The following is a 19,928-nucleotide window of genomic DNA, read 5'->3' as shown; positions in this document are numbered from 1 at the left end:
GTGTGTGTGGTGGTGTGGGGGTGTGTGTGGTACAGGGTGTGTGTGGTGTGGGGGTGTGTGTGGTGTGGGGTGTGTGTGTGTGGTGTACAGGGGTGTGTGTGGTGCAGGAGTGTGTGTGGTGTGGGGGTGTGTGTGGTACAGGGTGTGTGTGGTGTGTGGTGTGTGTGTGTGGTGTGGTGGGTGTGTGGTGGTACAGGGGTGTGTGTGGTGTGGGTGTGGTGTGTGTGTGTGTGGTGGTGTGTGTGGTGTGGGGTGTGTGTGTGTGTGTGTACAGGGGTGTGTGGTGTGTGCAGGAGTGTGTGTGGTGTGGGGGTGTGTGTGGTACAGGGTGTGTGTGGTGTGGGGGTGTGTGTGGTGTGTGGGTGTGTGTGTACAGGGTGTGTGTGTGGTGTGGGTGGGTGTGTGTGTGGGTGTGTGGGTGTGTGTGGGTGTGTGTGGTGTGTGTGGTGTGTGGTGGTGTGTGTGGTACAGGGGTGTGTGTGGTGTGGGTGTGTGTGTGGGTGTGTGTGGGGGTGTGTGTGGTGTGGGTGTGTGTGTGGTTGTGGGGGTGTGTGTGTGGTGTGGGGGTGTGTGTGTGGTACAGGGGTGTGTGTGGTGCAGGAGTGTGGTGTGGTGTGGGGGTGTGGTGTGTGTGTGTGTGTGGTGTGGGGGTGTGTGTGTGGTACAGGGGTGTGTGTGGTGCAGGAGTGTGTGTGGTGTGGGGCTCATGTTGTTTCACGTCCTGCTGCAGTGTTTGAGTCGTGTTTGAGCTTCTCTCTCTTCTGTAGTTCATCTTTACCTTCGTCCTGCAGCCACAGGGAGCTAATGTGGCTAATGCTAATTAGCCTTCATTAGCTGAGCCAACAGGCCCCGGGGTCAGAGGTGAGGCAGACGAGCAGAGGCACAGGGACAGTGTGCACACAGCTCTTTGTCCTCTCACCATGTTTCATACACAGGTGTGGAAGACAGGGACGTTCACAGAGACACTGCTCTTTGTTGTGTTTTTACTTTATCTGGAATATTCCACAGTATGGCATTTACCCTCCCTGTGTCCATGTGACACCATTAGACCAAGTTACAGGTCACGTCTGTGAAGAGCCTCTAACGGAATAAGTACATAATGCTACACTGTGGAACATTCCAGGCAAAGCAATCTAAATCCATCTATCTATCTATCTATCTATCTATCTATCTATCTATCTATTTATCCATCAGTGTGGCTTCAGATCAGCAGTGAAGATGTTTGGACTTTAAAAACACAAAGAAGCTCTGCTCACAGATTGTGCAGATAACCTTCGAAACATTTATGAAGAAAACAAAATACAGTTGTGTATTTGAACCTCCAGTATGACAGAAGTAAAGGTTCATCAGAGGGCACAGTCTGGATTAGACTTTCATTAGACTCTTACATCAGTGTTATTCTCTCCGCAGTAACACCGTCAAAAAAAACACCCTCAGTGACATTTGTGTGGGGCACATGTTATTTGTATTCAGCTTCAGGACGACCAAGTGACATTTAAATGTGCGTCCTCTTTATTCACGCTCCCGCTACAAAACACTGCTCAAACTATATATATATATATATATATATATATATATATATATATATATATATATATATATATATATATACATATACATACACACACACACACACATATATATATATATATATATATATATATATATATATATATATATATATATATATATATATATATATATGTACACAGAGGGGGGTGGGGGGTGTTCAGGTTTATCAGAGTTTATCAGAGTCGGCTGTTTCACTGACTCATGGCTCATGGCTGATTTATTTAACATTACCACAAACAGAAGCCATTAACAGTGAAGAAATATCGCCTCATATTTCAGCTTCTATAATGGACAGAGGTAAATATGAAACGTGTTTACCACAAATCTTTTCATGTATAATTTGCAAAGAGGACGAGGACTCACTGAGCCTGAGGAAACACAACTGTAAGATCTACTCCAGGCAGAGTCATGACATCTGCACAGGCCTGACATCTACAATCCACACTTGTGCTGTACTTGAGTACAGCCTCACCAGAGTATATGAGTGTCCGTGGTGAACCCCTCAGAGTCCAGACAGGTGTGATTGACAAGTGCATTAGCCAATCAGGGACACACATGGTCCATTTGTATCAAAACAAATATGGCCACTTATGAGGAAAAAGAGAAAGAATTACAGAGGATTCTGCAGAATCATTGAGCACTAAACTCTGGAAATAAAGTTTAAACCAACTGGATTCTTGAGATTCTTTACAACAAAAACACCAAATTATAACATAAACAACCATCTTGTGCAATGTTTTTGTAATTAAGAATAAATCAGCATTATTGTGTTCAGTAAAAGCTGCTTTTGATTTGAACATGTTTACCTCAGATCAGGAGATGTGCTTATGTCATTTTTATGGAATTTAAACTCTTTTCCAAAGCTCCAGTCTGAAGTGATGCTCTTCCTAACTCCTCTCCTCTGTCCCGTGCAGGTAATGCCATCCAGGCGTTTGGGAACGGCACAGACGTGGGCGTGTGGCAGCCCCTGTCACCTGTACAGACCACCACCTCCACCACCCCGCCCTACCAGAGGAGTCGAACCCGCAACCCCAACAGCCTGGACAACCACATCTCGGACTCGGGCATCTACCCCTTCTGTGGAAACCTGCAGGTCAGTGTCAGTGTGGTGTGTGAATGACAAAGTATGGAGCTGCTCAGAGATGGACTCACTTGTGTAACAGTGAATTAGAATGAAACATGAGGCGGCTCTGGGTCAATCTGCTCTTTTCCTAAAGTCACTGAGCTACAGCTGGACGCTGATGAGACACACAAATACATGAAATACATGAAGGACCTTTCCCTCGTGTACTGGTCTGTCATCCTTTATGAGTTGATGATATTTTGTCCTTTAAGACAAATACTCATTGCCTCAGATGTGAGTTTTCTGAATATAAACATGACAGACTTTTAATCTGTGCCATTTTCAATAAAATACAACTAAATTAAATTCAATAAAATACAATAAAATCATGTATATGTTTAATCATTTTGTTGAGACAATCACCAGACTTAATAAAGGGCTAAATACAAAGTGACTTGTAGACTGTGGGACACTTTTGGGACATTTAAAGTTCACACTGGAGCTCATTTCATTGGAAATGTGAACCTCGGAAAAAAAAAAAAAAAAAAAAAAAGAATTTCACAAAAGATCTGGACTGATCATTAGCCCTGCAGTCTGAACAAAACCTAAGTGCATCACAAAGACAGTTTAGTTTAGACGCATTCAGAGACAAAAGTGGATGTGGACAAATAAAATCAATAGAGTGATATTAAGAATCAGAGGATTTCAATATTCTACAAGAACAAGAAATGAAATGACCTATAACGTACAAAACATACACACGTCACTTCATTTTTTTATAGACTGGACTCATTCAAGAGTCTACGAATATTTATTTTATGCTCAACTACAGACAAATATGCACAGATTTCACATATATTTCAAGAAGGAGAGACAGAGAGAGAGGAGAGAGAACAACGAGAGCGAGAGACAGAGAGAGGTAGCAGAGAAAAAGACAAGAGAGAGAGACAGAAAGATGAGAGAGAGAAGAGAGAAAGATGAGAGAGAGAGAAAATCAGAGAGAAAGAGGAGAGAGAGATGGAGAGGGAAGCAAGCAGAGAGAAAAATGAGAGAGAGAGAAAGAGATTGAGAGAAAGAGAGAGGAGAGTGAAAGAGGAGAGAGATAGATAGATAGAGGAGAGAGGAGGGCGCTCAGAGTTTGCTGTTGAATGTGAATGTCATCTCGTGGAATAAATGACAGATGTAAAAGAGCAGATTTATCTGAACTCACACGAGCCTCAAACCACCACACACTTTATCCTACACAACATTTACTTTAAAGGCCAGTATCTGACTTTATACTACAAAAAAAGGCCGATACCCCGGGGGAGGGGTCTGACTTCCATAGGGGATTAAATCAGTCTGAATCTATGACCCCTGTGGATCATTCTGTTATTATTTGTACATTTTAAATCACAATATTCATCTAAAACGATTTAATAAAAGAAACTATTCTGCTGACTCAGTAGAAATGATTTTTTATTTTTTATTTTTTTTTCATTTGTACCAACATGACGCTTTTGACTCCCCTGTGTATCCGTGCTAAAACGTAACATATGTAGATCACCATGTTACCTTGTGTTGTTTTGAAATTGTTTTATTCTCTGAAAACCTATTAACATGTGACATCTGTGTGGCTGATAACACCAGACGTACACTGTGAGACATTTTGGATGGTTTCACTCAGCCCCAGTTCAAACTGTACTACCAGATCACATGGTGTAAAAATTTACAGCTCGTGGAATTACTTGTGTGAAACAGTGTCAAACCGTCACGAGAGGCGACTGGATTTCAGACAGGTTTGATATTCTTGATCAGGAGTATTAATTGTTCTCGTTACCCCATGTTTATTGAACGAAGCACGACACATGATTAAGACAAAACTGAAACCCAAAAATGTGTCGCACAAGTGAAAAATCAGCTCAGAAAGGGCCAAAAAAATCACACAGTGTACTCCCGGCTTAAGTCACTCCCCCTTCAGAGCGCTATAGTAGATAAGTCTAGATAAATAAATATAGCGCAGACATTTGTCACAAAAACGCTTTTACAGAGGATTATTCAGCATTATTCATTCAGTCCAGACCTGGTGGTGGTAAACTACTGTTGTAGCCACAGCTGCCCTGGGGCAGACTGACGGAAGCACAGCTGCCAGCCAACCAGCACCATAGGTCCCTCAGACCAGCACCATCACCCACACACACTCCACTTTCATACACTCCACTTTCATACACTCCACTTTCATACTAGGCAATGTAGGTGAAGTGTCTTGCCTAAGGACACAATGACAATGTTTTTTGTGACTCATGCCCACTGTGGCACCTGATTTTCCCAGTGTCTCCCATCCAAGTACTATCCAGGTCTGGCCTTGCTGAGCTTCTGAGATCTGATGGGATCAGGCTTTGATAAGTCAGTGTGGTCTGTCACAGTCAGCGTGCAGCACAACAGCAAGACAAATACTGGACATCGATAGTGACTGGATAAAAACAGGGCTTAAGAGGGGGATTCATGCTAAATCTGTTTGTTTCTAATGCTGTTCCTCACCAAAAACAAACTTGATGACGTTTGAGATGTTATCCATGTTTGCATGTTTGAGTCATCTAGTGATCTCTCCAGGGCCCTATTCAGACCCTCCTTACTTTGAGTGGTGAGATTCTGTCCTATCCTGAGTCTATAAGTCTACGTCCCCCATGCTCCCACACAACAATTCTCCATAAACATACAAAAACATGATACAAAAGTGTACACACACAGCAAAAACTGGAGGGTTAAAATTTTTGAGTAAAATATTTCAGAGTTGTTTTTAACACCAAAAGTGTTATTTTAACTATTTGAATGTTAAATGGGGGTTTGAGTTGGGGTTCTTTGCCAGAGTTGATTAATTTAGCTCCTCCCATTCACCACTTCAAACTCTTGTGAGAGAAGACCAGTTTGAACCAGTTTTGTACATAATTTCATCTTAAATTAACTCAAATAAAGTAAAAATAAAATAAAATAAAACAAATCCTGTGTTGTTTAGCGAAATAAGGATAACTCTATAAAGTGTTATTTGTTTACTCTCAAAACGTTAATATAACTCTGGATTTCAGGGTTTAACAGGAACTTTAGTCCAATGTTACTTAATGAACATTTCAAAAAATGTTAAATTAACTCTAGAACAGACTGGACTCATATAAACTCTGAGAAAATGTTCAAGTTGATTCTGTGAGAGTCAGTTTAACACTCCACTTTTTGTTGTGCAGCAACTTGACAAACCTGATGTGATGCAGTAGTTTCATCAGTTGGATGTACGCTGATTTTGCTCTGAAGTGTTGTTGTCTAATAAGTTGTTTTGGTGAATATAGTCTATATTAAAAACTATAAAAGTTAACAAGTTGATATAAATGTGTGATGTTTTAGCAGTTAATACCTCATACGTAAAATAGCTGCTCTTTAATTTGAGCCTTTGGAGCTTTGGGGGTTTGAAACAGTCTGGAGATGATCTGGAGATGATCTGGAGATGATGATGCAGTGTGATGAGACGGTCTGGTCTTGTGCTGCTGGTCTGGACACACAGAGGAACAGCTCGTCCATTACTGCAAACTATTAAAACCTTCAGAGTGTGAATGAGAAGAGAAACAAGTAGAGCCTGGATAAAAGCTCTGAAAAGTCCATTTTAACGATAGGTCTGCTTTAACCAAGAGATTTATAAATGCAGAGAGAAGAGAGAGAGCAGGGAGAAAGACAAGAGAAAGAGGCAGACTGGAAAGAGGAGAGAGAGCAGAGAGAAAGATGAGAGAAGCAGAGAGAGAGACAGAGAGAAAGAGCAGAGAGAAGGATGAGAGAGACAGAGAGAAAGACGAGAGAGACAGAAAAAGAAAGACGAGAGAGAGACAGAGAGTAAGATGAGAGAGACAGAGAGAGAGACAGAGAGAAAGAAAGACGAGAGAGACAGAGAGAAAGAAAGATGAGAGAGACAGAGAGAAAGAAAGATGAGAGAGACAGAGAGAGAGAGAGAGAGAAAGGAGGGAGAAAGAGTAGAGTTAAAGACCAGAGAGACAGAGAGAGAGATGAGAGAGGAAATACGAGAGAAAGCGGAGAGTGAAAGACGAGACAGAGACAGAGAGAAAGATGAGAGAAAGCAGAAAGATGAGAGAGCAGAGAGAAAGAAAAGAGAGAGAGCTGGGAGAGAAAGAAGAGAGACCGAAAGAGAGGGGAGAGAGAGAGAGAGAGGGGGGGGGGGCAGTGGGAAGAGAGCATGCGAAAGAGAAGCGAGAGAGAGGACAACAAAAGAGGAGAGAGAGAGAGAGAAAGAGAGAGATAGAGAGAGAGGGAGGTGGAGAGAGGAGTGTGAAAGGGGAGCAACAGAGAGAAAGAGAGATAGAAAGAAGAGAGCAAAAGAGGAAAGAGAGAGAGATAGAGAGATAGAGACAGGAGAGCGAAAGGAGCGAGACAAAGACAGAGAGAGAGAGAGTAGAGAGAGGTAGAGAGAGGAATGTGAAAGAAGAGATAAAGAGAGAGAGACAGAGAAGAGAGCAAAAAAGGAAAGAAAAAGGAAACTTTGAGAGTGTGAATGAGAAGAGAAACAAGTACAGCCTGTTTAAAAGCTCTGAAAAGTTCATTTTGAAGCTTGGTCTTTTAACTGACAGATTTTATTTTCTGATCCAAAGTTGAGTTTTGATTTTGTGACCTGTCCTCACATGTTTGTTTGTTAGTTTGTTAGTTTGTTAGTTTGTTAGTTAGTGTGTTTGTTAGTTTGTTAGTTTGTTTTTTGTTAGTTAGTTTGTTTGTTTGTTTGTTAGTTAGTTTGTTAGTTTTGTTTGTTAGTTAGTTAGTTTTGTTAGTTAGTTTGTTTGTTAGTTTTTTTGTTTAGTTAGTTTGTTAGTTTGTTTGTTAGTTTGTTTGTTAGTTTGTTTGTTTGTTAGTTTGTTAGTGTTAGTTTGTTTGTTAGTTTGTTTGTTTGTTTGTTTGTTAGTTTTGTTTGTTAGTTAGTGTGTTAGTTTGTTTGTTAGTTTGTTTGTTAGTTAGTTTGTTAGTTAGTTTGTTTGTTAGTTAGTTTGTTAGTTTGTTTGTTTGTTAGTTAGTTTGTTTGTTAGTTAGTTTGTTAGTTTGTTTGTTAGTTTGTTTGTTTGTTAGTTAGTTTGTTAGTTAGTTTGTTAGTTTGTTTGTTAGTTTGTTTGTTTGTTAGTTAGTTTGTTAGTTAGTTTGTTTGTTAGTTTGTTTGTTAGTTAGTTTGTTAGTTTGTTTGTTAGTTTGGTTGTTAGTTAGTTTGTTAGTTTGTTAGTTAGTTTGTTTGTTTGTTAGTTTGTTAGTTTGTTAGTTTGTTTGTTAGTTTGTTAGTTTGTTTGTTAGTTAGTTTGTTTGTTTGTTTGTTAGTTAGTTTGTTAGTTAGTTTGTTTGTTAGTTTGTTAGTTTGTTAGTTGTTTGTTAGTTTGTTAGTTTGTTTGTTTGTTAGTTTGTTAGTTTGTTAGTTTGTTAGTTTGTTTGTTAGTTAGTTGTTTGTTAGTTTGTTTGTTTGTTAGTTAGTTGTTAGTTGTTAGTTTGTTTGTTAGTTTGTTAGTTTGTTAGTTTGTTAGTTTGTTTGTTTGTTAGTTTGTTAGTTTGTTAGTTAGTTTGTTTGTTAGTTTGTTTGTTAGTTTGTTAGTTTAGTTTGTTAGTTTGTTAGTTTGTTTGTTAGTTTGTTAGTTGTGTTAGTTTGTTTGTTTGTTAGTTTGTTTGTTAGTTTGTTAGTTTGTTTGTTAGTTTTTGTTAGTTTGTTTGTTAGTTTGTTAGTTTGTTAGTTTGTTTGTTAGTTAGTTTGTTTGTTTGTTTGTTAGTTTGTTAGTTTGTTTGTTAGTTTGTTAGTTAGTTTGTTAGTTTGTTTGTTAGTTTGTTTGTTAGTTAGTTTGTTTGTTAGTTTGTTAGTTTGTTTGTTTGTTAGTTTGTTAGTTTGTTTGTTTGTTAGTTTGTTAGTTTGTTAGTTTGTTAGTTAGTTTGTTTGTTAGTTTGTTAGTTTGTTAGTTTGTTAGTTTAGTTTGTTTGTTAGTTTGTTTGTTAGTTTGTTTGTTAGTTTGTTAGTTTGTTAGTTTGTTAGTTAGTTTGTTTGTTAGTTTGTTTGTTTGTTAGTTAGTTTGTTAGTTTGTTAGTTAGTTTGTTTGTTAGTTTGTTTGTTAGTTTGTTTGTTTGTTAGTTTGTTAGTTAGTTTGTTTGTTTGTTTGTTAGTTTGTTAGTTTGTTAGTTAGTTTGTTTGTTAGTTTGTTAGTTAGTGTGTTAGTTTGTTAGTTTGTTAGTTTGTTTGTTAGTTTAGTTAGTTTTAGTTAGTTTGTTTGTTAGTTAGTGTGTTAGTTTGTTTGTTTAGTTTGTTAGTTTGTTTGTTAGTTGTTGTTGTTTGTTAGTTTGTTAGTTTGTTTGTTAGTTTGTTAGTTGTTTGTTAGTTTGTTTGTTTGTTTGTTTGTTTGTTAGTTAGTTTGTTAGTTTGTTAGTTTGTTAGTTTGTTTGTTAGTTTGTTTGTTAGTTTGTTAGTTAGTTTGTTAGTTTGTTAGTTTGTTAGTTAGTTTGTTAGTTTGTTAGTTAGTTTGTTTGTTAGTTAGTGTGTTAGTTTGTTAGTGCCGAGCGTCGTTTTGACCTGACGGCGCTCGCAGCCGCACACGTCTCCTCAGCGAGCTCCAGCATCAGCTCGTTCCCAGTGGGCCAGAGCAGTGAGACTGATTACAAGTGCTGTGGTGCAAATCAAATGGAAGTGTGTGGGTTTGTAATCACCTCCAGAGACGCCGGTCTGTCTGAAAACACCCCAAACAACACAAGCATGTGCTGGGCATATATCTGTGCATTTGCATAATTATCAGATGTGAAATGAGTTTGGAATTGGAGAATGATTTAGGGTGGCATAAACGCACAAATAAGAAAGAAAAAAGTATGTTTAGAATATGTAAAGTAAGACTAAGATTGTCATTGTTCATTTGTGTTAAACCAGGGGAGGGCACTTCTTTTTTCCATGAGGCCACACGAGAAACAGAAAATACTGTGAGACCAAAATGTTTAACTCAGTTCTGCAGAATATTAATTGTATTTCTTTATAAAAAGCATAAATATCATTGTTTTGACGAGATGATCAGACTGATATGAGAATATATTCTGACTAAGCAATGAAAAAGTGAAGCTGACAAAAAAATGTCATTAAAAAAAAAAAAAAAACTCAGCAGCTTTAGTCCATGTATGAAGTAAAAGAATAAAATATGTTTATGGTAAATGGTCACATTTTTATATTGCGCTTTTCCACCTTCAAGGCACTTTACAACAAGGAACCACTCACCCATTCACACACACATTCACACACCAGTGTACACAGACACTGTGGGCAAGGTGGGTTAAGTGTCTTGCCCAAGGACACATTGACAGCATTCATCTGTGGGAGCTGGAATCACACCAGCCAACCTGTGGGTCAGTGGATCTGACCATTCAACCTATGATGTTTATGTCCAGAGCTGGAATTGAACCGCCAACCTTCAGATCAGTGGACGAACGCTCTACCAACTGAACTACTGCCACTTATTTTGTAATTCCACATGATCTTACACAGGCCGGTCAGAGTCAGACAAAGGACCATGTAAGCTGGACAATCCCCAGATCTGCACAAACTTTTTTGTAATCTTTGAGTAAAATTATTTAAAATACCGTATTTTCTGGGCTGTTAGACGCGCTCTTAAGCCTCTAACCGCATTAAAAAACCACTGCGACTGCGCCCCACAATCCAGAGCGCCCCATACACGAATCCACTCGGGTGTCCCAGCACGACTTCAGTAAACTACAAAGCCGCACCACCCACAGAACACACAAACACACACGGAGCAGACAGCGACCGCACAGAGAAACACACCCACAGACACACTCATCACTCCACGCCGACGAGGAACGGAATGGAGGAACGAACCGAAAAAGCGAGTGCAATGTGCCACTTCTAGACACAACTGAACACGACGACAATCCAGCGACAGACACACCCTCCCTACACGCCACAACTGAACAAAGCCCAGAGTCACCGTGAACACCACAAACAAACAAAACCACTCACCCATCACACTGTTGGGTTTCCTTTAAAGTCCCACGCGGTTTATTTGGGAAAAAGGTTTGAAAATAGACCATTTAATGACAGTGCGTCTTATAATCCAGAGCGACTAATAGCCCGGAAAATACAGTAGTGACAAGCACGATATGTAAAGTTATTCACAACAAGATAAGATTTTTATTTTATTTATAGTGCTCATATTAGGCTATTTTCTGATCTGTTCTAATGTAGTTTACTCATCACACACAGACCTGCAGTTGTGTTTTTTTTTGTGTTTTTTTTTGTTTCATTCACACATGTTTAACACACAAACCTGCACATTTAGTTTTTCTCTCAAACTATAGACACAGACACCTTCACTAGAATCATATGGATGATTCCAGCTTGACATCACAAGGTGGAACAGAGCATTTTGAGCTCTGGACATGTAGACAAATCAAAGGTTACTCAGACATGTGTGAATGAAAGTGCATGTAGCCTGTTCTTTTACTGTTTTAAAAAGAAGTACGACAATCCCACCTGTGTGTCTGTGTCTCAACCTGCACACACACACATCCAAGTGTGTCTCAGTCTCAGTTTATGGACAGACCATGAGTCGTGTAAAGATCAGAACCTCCAGAATTCCCTCCTTGAGCTGCACAGGCTGCACTAGCACTGACTGGTGCAGGAGCTGGCATAATTATATAAATGTAAATGTACAAAGTGAAATAGAAAGATAAAGAATAACATATAAAATCACAGCTTTATACAAGAGGTAAAGGAGTTGTTGTATAGTTGTAGGGAGTATTATAGTATGAATGTAGTCCTGTATCTCACTGTTTCCCTCTATAGTCTGGTGCAGTGGGTGAGTTGTTGTACAGTTGTAGGGAGTATTATCTGTTATATAAGAGTGAGTTGTTGTACAGTTGTAGGGAGTATTATCTGTCCCTCTATAATCTGGTGCAGTGGGGGAGCAGGAGTGTCCATGTTGAAGAGCAGTTTGTCTGGTGTCCTCATGTCTCTCACTGTGACAAATGTCTCCAGTTCACAGAAGATCTTGTGGACAATTTTAATTAAGGATCAGTTTGTCAATGTTCTTTTTCCTGGAGCTGCTCCCCCAGCAGAGCACAGTGAAGTTCAGGGCACTGGAGGCTCAGACTGGTAGAAGATCTCCAGTGACTTGCTGCACACGCTGAAAGACCTGAGCTTTGTCAGGAAGTGGAGTGTCCTCATGTTCTTCTTGTACACAGCATTACTCTTGTCCCTCCAGTCCAGTCTGTTGTTCACGCCAAAGAGACACATTCTACTTTCTCATGTTTATGCTAAATGCATGTAAATGTATTTCAAATCTAAATCTTACATGACCTTTGTGTGTGGAGTTTGCATGTTCCCTCTGTGTCTGGGGGGGTTAAAGTACATTAATAACATCTTTGCATTAGGTCCATCCTGCTCAGAGCCGCTGGGCTGATGTTAGTGAGGAGCAGTGTGTGTGACCTTTGAAGATAAACTGCATAAAGAAGTGGACAGAGGGTGACGTCACCCGTAGGTGCTTTACCAGTGGAGCTGGTGATAAAGCAGCGCTGTCAATTAAATCTGCTGACCCAGAAAAGAAGACGCCTAATTTGTCTATAATTAATATTCATATCTTCATTTACAAACAAAAGAGTGACCTAAAAACCTCAGGATCACGTACAGCAGGAAGCGTGACCAGATGAGACTGGATGAAATTCGGGACGGGGGTGTCTGACTTTATCCTCTGGGACAGGGGTGTTAAATATACGGCCCGAGGGCTGGATCCGGCCCTCCAACACCTTTAATCTGGCCCTCTGCTGATTTTGTACTAAAATATTTGCATTACATTTTCTATTAAAATCTTGTTAATTTTCTGTGGTGTTTATCACAGCAGCGTCTCCAGTGTCTCTGTACGTGGCCCCTCCCACCAGAGCAGCACAAATGAAGACTTGTCTCTTTCCAAACGCTCTTAAAGGACGATCGTTTTGACTGTTGACTGTGACACCCTCATCAGAAAAATGTCCAACATGAGAAAAGTGGAGCCGAGTGCAGGATTTTCCAAGAAAAACTGACTTATTTCTATTTACATACAAGTTCATGTTCAAACATTGTGTTGAAATTGTATTTTTCTTAAAGTTTCAGGTTGTTCATAATATTATAATATTTTGTAAAAGAAAGAGTTCATCAATTAAAAGAGATTTCTGTAATAGATTTGTGTTTCTCTGTAAAAAAAAAAAAATATTTGAACTTATTGTTATTTGTGGGGTTTATATGACGTGAGTTTTCTGATCCGGCTCCTTTGAGATCAAAGTCGGTTGGACACGACCCCCGAACCAAAATGAGTTTGACACCCCTGCTCTAGGACATTCTTTACAAACAAACAAAAATCACATTTACCAATAAAAACATTTAGTTTTAATACATTATTTTGTTTGCAGACAAATCAAAAGAAAAAAAAAAGTAAACAACAAATCAGGAGCACTAATGTCAAGTGAGTTCAAGCAGTGAGCTCAACTACATGATGTAAAGTAAAGCTTTGTTGTGGCAGTGTCTCACCTGTCTCTCCTGACCACACGTCGCTGTTTCCCTGTTGTTCTCTGCTCAACTCCAAAGGCAGCGGCTCCTGCATTTGGACGTGATGTACGCCTTGTGAACAGAGCATCTAGAAACTGTCAGAGGCTCTCTACAAACAGTTTTTCATGTTTATCAGAAATAACTACTCAGTATTCTGTTTGAGAGTCATTTTTGGGATATTTAGGGCCAAATTCAGGATTCGGGACAACAGCTTACATTTAGGGACTGTTCAGAATTTTTCAGGACATCTGGTCACCCTAAGAGAAGGTAAATCCAAACATTTTAAGATCAGATTGAAGAGTCTGACAGCAGCAGGTACAGGCTGAGGGACCATGCTCACTGTCTGTTTGGAACACATCAGACAGCAGGTGAACCACGTCCATTTATACAATCAAAGCTTTTGAACCAAGAACCACGAGCACCTTGTTGGAGGAATAGCCTGTTATGATCATTTTAGGTTTGAGGTGCCAGGGTATAGAAGAAAAACTGTGCACCAAAACACAGAGAGAACATGCAAACTGTCCTCTGAGGAACAGGAGTAGAACAGGACTACAGCAGGTGTACAGCTAAAGCTCTTCCACATGTTCCACTCTGCGCTCCACACACTGCTCCTGTCGCCTCCCTGCTCCTGTCACCTCCCTGCTCCTGTCACCTCCCTGCTCCTGTCACCTCCCTGCTCCTGTCACCTCCCTGCTCCTGTCACCTCCCTACTCCTGTCACCTCCCTGCTCCTGTCACCTCCCTGCTCCTGTCACCTCCCTGCTCCTGTCACCTCCCTGCTCCTGTCACCTCCCTGCTCCTGTCACCTCCCTGCTCCTGTCACCTCCCTACCTCCTCCCTGTCACCTCCCTGTCACCTCCCTGCTCCCTGCTCCTGTCACCTCCCTGCTCCTGTCACCTCCCTGCTCCTGTCACCTCCCTGCCGCAGGCTCTGGAACTAGAGTTTTGAGAGTTCTGTGTTGTTTTTCATCCGTAACAAGATCTCATTGTGATTTCAGGCTCAGAAGTTGAAGTCAAACTCGACGGTGGATGGAGTCTTCTGTGTAAGTACACTTTCTGTTCCTGTTCACTCCACACTGCTCAGACTGTGTGAAAAGGACAAAATAAAAGAATACAAAAGAACACACTGGGATGCTGTTAGCTGCAGAATTGTTTTAAAGGTTGATATTACGTTATGATCTCTGTTCTAATGTTTCCTCATCACACACAGACCTGGAGTTGTGTTTTGTTTCATTCTCATGTTTAACACAAAAACCCTGTTCCACCTTGTGATGTCATGTGGTGATACAGGAAGTGCTACACTGTGATTTTAAACTCTACACAAATTTACTAGAATCATTAGGATCATTTCAGCTCTGGAATTGCCAATCACCTCTACTGAGCTAAAGGCAAAGACAGGCGAGTTTATTTGTACAGCGCAATTCTTAAACAGAGGAATTCAAAGTGCTTTACAGAATAAGAAATACATTAGAATCACAATACAAACAAACCAAAACATAAATAATCATCTTAAAAAAAAAAAAAAAAAGAGATGAGAGAGAATGAGAGAAAAGAGTGTGGAATGAAAACCTTTGTGTAGAATGAAAACCTTTAGTGATATGCACAGCTGAACAGAATCATTTTGAACCTGGATTTAAAGGTAATTTAAAGGATTTAAGGTAAAAGGAGCTGTTAACTAGAGCCCTGCGGGACCCGACTCAAAACAGTGCAGCATGGGACACATTTTGAAAACTCATTGAGGGTGTGGGCGGGAGCAGGACTGCACACTGCAGGAGCAAACTGAAAGTGTAAAGTAAAATATACAAATGATGAATGTAAGAGTATCATTCATAATGTGTGCTGGATATTTTATTTTACAGTAATAAAAACATTTTAAGCCTAAATTTAAACATTTTAAGCCTAAATTTGCCGATGTGATCTAATCTTGTGCACATTTAGACTATTCCTTTCTACTTCTTTGTGTTTAATAGATCTTAAGAAAGCAAACGTCCCCATCTTGCGGGGTTTGCGGGCTGGAGTGAGACAAAACATTGCAGATGTGGGCGGGAGGGGGAATGAAAATTACAAATTTTTGCTGGAGCGGCCGGGACCTACTACTTAAAACTACCACTTCATGACATCACAAGATGGAACAGAGCATTTTGAGCTCAGCTTTACTGAAACATACAAATGACACAAAACACAACTGCATGTTTTTGAGGAGATAAGGACATTATAACATAGTTTAAAGCTCACAAGAGTCAGTGTAATCTGGGGTCTTTAGAGAGTGCAGCTGTAGTACATTGAGGACTGAAGCTGGTCGCCTCAGTAGATTTCTGACTACAGTTTTTGTCCACAAACACACAGAAGCTGCTCCTGTTACATCATTATCATTAGATTTCCTTCATCCCAGTTTGAGCTGATCTAAAAAAAGTAAATATAAATGCAGATTCGGGAATAAAAAGTACAGACTGAAAATACAAGTTGGTTAATGTCACAGAAAATGTACAGCTCTAACTCCACATATGATACTATTTGAACAACAAAAAAAAATGTGACACCTTTAAGGCTATAAAATGATTGACAGCTTCACTTATCTGCCTTCCTCAACTTTTACAGCAGATGGCCAAACATTATCCGGGCTCAGCGCACTGTTTTGATGTGACCCCATGTTGCGAGCTGATTGCTGGCCTGGCCTCTGTCTGTAGTCCCTTTGAGGAGCCGAGGGTGCGGGCCTTATCAGGGCCTGCTAAAGTTCAGCTCAAATGTCACTGTGCACTAATAAGACTGTGTAGTGTGCACGCTGGCATTTGGAGCGGGCACCGCGGCCGCAGGGCACCACCCAGCCTTTATTAGCAAGACTTAAGATGCACAAGCAAAGAGAGGATGAGCACTTTAAGTTTACAGTCGGAGGAATCCTGGATTACTCAAAGCTGATGTTTGGACTTATTAAAGGACCACTATGTCACTTTTATAGTGGAGGAAATAGTTTTGGCTGTAATGTTCCATATCATATCATAGCATTTGATCTATCACGCATTTATTCAAGTATGAGTGTTTTTTATTGCTCAAAAATACATTCAAAAGACATATTCTTACTGTAACTGGGATCCCCACTCCACAGATCTGACTTGTGATGTTGCCTGGTAGTGTCACCTGCTTGTCTCCATTAAGATATGTACATTTAATGCCATATTATGTAACATTCCTAACCCTGCATGACAAGACGGCTTCTTGCTATATTTGTGAGTTCACTCCATGTTGACATCGCTCCTTCTGCTGGGGAGATAGGCCCCGCCCACTAATTGCAGAACCAATCACGTTACAGCATGGAGGTTTGTGCAAAAGTCAAAGATGAAGCACCCAAATGTGCCAAAGCAAACATGACAACACCTACAGATGTACTTCAGCCTATTTTAGCCAAAAACATAAAATACATAAATACAGTATTTATATGGAGAGGGAGATGTTTGTGCTTTTCTCTCAGCTGGATCTAACTCAAGTGAGATTTTTGGCCTTGTTTGACTGTTGTGATGCTTCAAATGATCAGATTCAAACAATGATCATGATATTCTCCCTGTCACTTTGAGAGAGAGCTGTTCCAGACTGATAAATGTGATGAGTGTAGAGCTCACTTCAGAGGACCACACATCAGTCTGCTCTGATCCAGGTTAGAACGTTACAGACAAAACTTGTCCATGAAGACACGAGAGCAGGAGCGAGAGAGTTCCACAGTGTCAGAGGTCAAACCAAATAAGAGATGGATCTGTTCTTATAATATCAGTTCTTATAATATCTGTATCTGATCACAGGACATATTTGGACATGTCCAGGAGCAGGAACATGACAGACTCACATCTTTACTGTTAAACTGCCTTTGCATTTCAGATGTTTGTGAGAGTGGAGGCCTAAACTAGCACAGCTAAAGGCCCCACGGAGACACAGGGACATTGAGTTTGAGTGGTACAAAAGGAAAAGTGATACTAATCTCACAATGAATCAATATGCAATGTCTCAAATAGAAAAAAAATCTGTGAGAATTTGTCCAGTTTCAGTTAGTGGTGTTCCTTCAGCGAGTGATGATATAAGAGAAGAGTAACCTTTTCTTTGGACAAGATGAATCTTCCAGGCTTAAGAGAAGAAAGTTCACAGTAGTTTCAGCAGTTTGCATTCAGCAGAAGTTTAGAGATACCAAAAAAAAAAAAAAAAAAAAAAAACTGATTAATGTGACTGTGTCAAAATCCCAAACGTGTCAAACTTGTGTGAGCAGAGCAGCCCTCTTGTGCTCCTGATGACACACACTGGAGTTTGCATGTTCTCTCTCTGTTCAGTAGCTCAGTTGGGAGAGTGTTTGACCCACAGGTTGGTGGTGTGATTCTGGTCCATATTCACACTGAATATTCACACTGATATGTTATGACTGGGTTATTTTGTTTTAAGAAAACTGACATGACCAGAACTTGCATCTAAAGGGTTCATCATTTTTTGGTAACTTACAAAGCCTATTTCATTTTGAACAGAAACCCATTAAAAAAATATATATATATATATTTACGTTTAATGATTTTTTTTTTTTTTTTGCAGTTTAAAAATTTAAAAACACAGTTTGTACAAAATCATGGAAGCCCAGTAAATAATAAAATAAAAGCCTCACAGAAAGTCATAATCAAAAGCTTTAAATTCATAATTACTAGTTTGAACATCATAATTATGAGTTTTAAACTCATTTTGAGTAATGATGTAACTGACTTATTGTAAAAAGGTAAATTGTCACCATTTCCCATTTTAAAATAGGTCAGTGGTGGAAAGTAACAAAGTATAAAAGTAAAAGTACTGTACTTGTCTCCTCACAGGGCAGAATATTATGGTCGGTTTAACCAAACAGAAAGCACAGACAAATAAGTCAGGTTTATCAACCCGACCAAAATGGAACAAATAAAAAAGCTTTTATTTGTGTGTATTTGTTGGTGCAAAATTTACATTTAAACCATTTGTCACCACACAGTCCAGTATTCCTTAACTTCCATCTTTTGAACTGCACAAGTGTGTATTCTTAGTTGGTCAAAATCCCCAAATATTAAATAAAAATGTTAAAAGTTTACAAAGGGCTCAGTGTGCCAGTCAGTCAGCCACAAGAGCAGTTCTTCTTTAACCGTTATAATGGAGTCCATATATTGTATTTTTGACAGTCTTCCATAATAAGTCAGTTTAACCAACATCACATGTTTGTTTTGCAGGATCCTCAGATCGACGGTCCGAGCACGTCCAACGCCATCCCTCGGAGCTCTGGAGTCGTGCCCCGGCCCCTCTCTGGCCCTCTGCTGCCCCTGCTGGTGTGGCTGTGTGCCCGCTCGTGCCCCGGACTCTTGTAGCCTCCGAGCGTCACACACATGCACACACTGTGACTGACACGCTGTACAGAGGAGCCCTCCCTTCAGCTCTGTGAAACCTGCCCCATTTTGTTCACCCTGGATTTTGTCTATTTGCTTTTTTAATATGTTTCTTGTTGTTTTACTTTTTGACTTTTGTATTTCAGTTTGCAGCTATGTGTTGAAGAGATGTACTGTAATATATGTGTAAACTATGGATGTGTTCTTGAGTTTGTGATTTAGGTTTGAGAAAAATACAGAACTTTGGACAATGGGATTATACAGTGTGTACAGTCGTGTTAGAGCCACATTTAAAACTATCAATCTCATATGGAGTATGTCACAACACACCTGCCAAAATCAATCTAATATTCACTGATTACATCAAATTTAACTACAAACAGCAGTGTAGAGAAGGTTTCTTCTGTGCTCATCTGGACCAGGTTTTTGCGACTCCATTTTCAAATGATAGAACTGACCTGAAGCACTGGAAATGGATTCTCTTGAACCCATCTGAGAAATTGACCTCATCACATTTTAGAATCTGAAAACCATAGTTTAGGAGCTAATATGTTTTATCAGTATAACACTCCTTCCTTTGTGGCAGAGTTGTGAGATCAATTCCCAGTGTTTCCCAGTGTCCAGTGTCACTATCCAAACCCTCTCTACACTGAACCGTCTCCTGTAAATAATAATAGTCATGAAATAGTCAAATAGTCAAAAATAGTCATGGATGAACTCGATTCTTTTGTGAATTTATATTTGCTCGAAATGAGTGTATTTCTGTTGATTTGCGTACACTCAAGTACACACAGGGAAAACATGGCAATGGATTAAATCATGACTTTGCAAATGTTGCCAAAGTAGACCCTGTACCCAATCATATTTGATTTGGTTGATCATATTTGATTGGGTACAGGGTCTTCTTCAGTCCAGTATAAAACTTGCCTGGCAAATCCAAAATGACATGTTTTAACACAGAGGGATATCAGTCTGGTACTTTCTCGCACCATGGAGAGTTCCTAGACCTTTTCCACTCTGTACAAAGGGAATGGTTCTGACAGAGCAGACTGTCTTTATCTGACCTAAAGTCTGCTGAACTTCGCATTGGAGTGGCTCTAATGCATGTCTGTACACTTGTAAACCGCCCACCAGTTCTGCTCCAGTTCATTTGTGGGGCTAAGGGGGTCTCCTGCCCAAACTGTCCACTCACAGAAGGCCTGTGATGGGCTGAGGTTCCTCTGACCTCTGGGTACCTCGGAGAACCATGATGCTGTTGGACAATGCAAGGAGGTGACACTGGCCTCAGAAGCACACAGAGCCGCACATGGAGGCTGGTCACAGGGACGAGACAGAAGCACTCGTGTGTGTGGACATTCTAAC

At 40.0% G+C, this 19,928-nt stretch overlaps 1 protein-coding gene across 1 annotated transcript in view; it reads left to right on the top strand.

The window, feature by feature from the left end:
- gfra1a (gdnf family receptor alpha 1a) overlaps positions 1–18,548 on the top strand; it is a 176,276-nt gene extending 157,728 nt beyond the window's left edge. Inside the window, 3 exon segments of the mRNA XM_020917523.2 lie at positions 2,487–2,665; positions 14,196–14,240; positions 18,414–18,548. Of these exon segments, the coding sequence (XP_020773182.2) occupies positions 2,487–2,665; positions 14,196–14,240; positions 18,414–18,548 (359 nt within the window).
- Positions 18,549–19,928: the final 1,380 nt, after the last annotated feature.

Source organism: Boleophthalmus pectinirostris, unplaced genomic scaffold, assembly GCF_026225935.1.
Source record: "Boleophthalmus pectinirostris isolate CB_2022bp ecotype Guang Dong unplaced genomic scaffold, ASM2622593v1 HiC_scaffold_5, whole genome shotgun sequence".
Taxonomy (NCBI): domain Eukaryota; kingdom Metazoa; phylum Chordata; class Actinopteri; order Gobiiformes; family Gobiidae; genus Boleophthalmus; species Boleophthalmus pectinirostris.
This window is presented reverse-complemented; position numbering and strand designations above follow the sequence as displayed.